A 2,159-nucleotide genomic window follows, 5' to 3' on the forward strand; every position below is an offset into this window, starting at 1 on the left:
CAAAAATCCAAGCGTTGGGAAACGCCGCCGCCTTTTTTGGCTTGGATTGATGCAATAGCGGCAGACACCTCCAAGGAAGATTTAAGCAGAAAGTTGCAATGGGGGTAGAGTGGGGCAGCCCCTTTTGCAGACTTGGCTTATTATGGGGAAAGCTCTGGCCTTGCTGGAGAAAGGGAGTGGGGAGGCTGCCATTTTGCCCAAAATGAGGCCAGTTTCTCAACCTCAATCCCATTTTTAAGAAGGGTGGGACTTCAATTCCCAGAATTCCCCTAGCCTGCAAATGTTTCCTCCTGGAGCGTGCTGGCTGGGGAATTCTGGGAGTTGAAGTCCATCCTTCTCTTAAAGTGGCCAAGGTTGAGAAACATGGAGGAATCCTGCAGTTGGCCTTCACTCTTTATTTCCCTCTTTCTTCCTCTCTTATCCGCCCATTCCGTCTTAGCCAAGAAATCCACCCCGGGTTTTCACTCCAACCGAGTCTCTCTGCCACTCAGGCGTTTATTTTTCTCTTCTCCGAGCTTCGAACCTTTTATCCTTCCGCCGCTCCATTCCACAGAAGGCGGGGCTCACTCCCTGCTCACGCCCCTTCTGACTTCCCGCAGTCCTATTGGCTAAACGGGAGGCCGCGTGCGCTCGAGCGAAAAATAATCCCTCCCTTTCTGCTTGGCGGAGGGATCCAAGTGCGACGCCTATATAAAAGGCCGCCGCAGCCGGGTGCGCAGTTAGACCTAAGTCGCCTCTTGCTTGTTTGAATTTGTTGCTGTCTGCTAGGGCCCACTCGAGCTCCGCCGTAAGCCTTTATTGTTAAATTTATGTCTTGTGGTGGTATTTCTCTTATGTTTTCTGTTAAGTTTAGTCTGAGGGGAGGGATGGCTTTCCTTGAATGAGCCTTATTTTGAAGTTGGGGGTGGGGAGCCTCGCTTCTGAGGGGGAAGGAAACTGCGTAGACGGGGCGCGCGGGTTTTGACAGGTCGCCCCTCCGTGGCGGCGTCGGCCGAGGGGGGTAAAAAGGCTATTTTTTTTTAATTAAAACGGAGAGAAGGGAGGGGAGGAGGAAGGCCTCAACGGCTCTTAAGTCAGCCGCGACCCAAAATGGCCGCCCCGGAAGCTGGACAGGGAGAATCAGCGAGTCCCCGCCCACACGCCTGTGACGTCTCCATTCTGACGTCGCGCGCCCTTAGCTCCGCCCCCAACCATAGGCCTCCAGTGCGCACGCGCGCTTTCTCTTCGCTTTGCTTTCATTCTTGGCCCGAGAAGCGACGGAGGCTGGTAAAGGAGGTCGGGGGCCGTGCAGGTCTTCTCCCTTCGGACCTTGCCAGATTTTTTTTTTCGGGGGGGGGGGGTTGATAGGGAATGAAAGCCAATGCACCTCGGGAAGGCTCGCTTGGGCGTAAAAGCAGGGTGGGAGAGGGGTTCCCGAAGGTCATCTAGTCGTGGCCTCTGCGGCATGCTGGAGAAGCCAGGAGACCATCCTTGGAAGGTGGAGGTTACTTTTCAGGACCTCCCAGGAAAGAACATGTAGTCTGGATAGATAGACTGCATTTCTGCTGGGTAAATTACTCTTTATTGGTTTAATGGGGGTTAGCCGGTGGTCCAGCGCCAGCAGTGTGAATCTGGGGATTGCACAGTAAGAAGAGAACTATGGAGGTCCTGTCATGGAGTTTTCCTTGTGTTTAAATCAGGTGTCTCCCAAACTAGGCCACTTTTAAGACTTGTGGGATTGAATTCCCAGAATTCCTCAGCCAACCAGAAGTTTCCAAGTTTGGAGATGCCTGGTTTAAATCAGTGTTAAGACGTTGCACCGTGACATTGAAAATGACCTCTTTAAACACAGTTGAGAGTTACTAACTGGATTGATGTGGTTCCCCTCTCTCTGTTTCCCTCCTTCCCTGCTGCAGAGAAAATGCAGATCTTTGTAAAGACCTTGACCGGGAAAACCATCACCCTAGAGGTGGAGCCCAGCGACACCATTGAGAATGTCAAGGCCAAGATCCAGGACAAGGAAGGCATTCCTCCCGACCAGCAGAGGCTGATCTTTGCCGGCAAACAGCTGGAAGATGGCCGCACCCTCTCCGACTACAACATCCAGAAGGAGTCCACCCTCCATCTTGTCCTGCGTCTGAGAGGTGGGATGCAGATCTTTGTGAAGACCTTGACTGGCA

The 2,159-nt window shown here is 52.8% G+C and overlaps 1 protein-coding gene across 1 annotated transcript in view; it reads left to right on the forward strand.

Annotated features, from left to right (window-relative positions):
- Positions 1–696: 696 nt before the first annotated feature.
- UBB (ubiquitin B) overlaps positions 697–2,159 on the forward strand; it is a 4,877-nt gene continuing 3,414 nt past the window's right edge. The window contains exons 1-2 of the mRNA XM_015828834.1: positions 697–787; positions 1,896–2,156. Of these exons, the coding sequence (XP_015684320.1) occupies positions 1,901–2,156 (256 nt within the window). The 5' untranslated portion in view covers positions 697–787; positions 1,896–1,900. The remainder of the gene's footprint in view (positions 788–1,895; positions 2,157–2,159) is intronic.

This window comes from Protobothrops mucrosquamatus, unplaced genomic scaffold (genome assembly GCF_001527695.2).
Source record: "Protobothrops mucrosquamatus isolate PMUCROS unplaced genomic scaffold, P.Mucros_1.0 scaffold4999, whole genome shotgun sequence".
NCBI classification, from domain to species: domain Eukaryota; kingdom Metazoa; phylum Chordata; class Lepidosauria; order Squamata; family Viperidae; genus Protobothrops; species Protobothrops mucrosquamatus.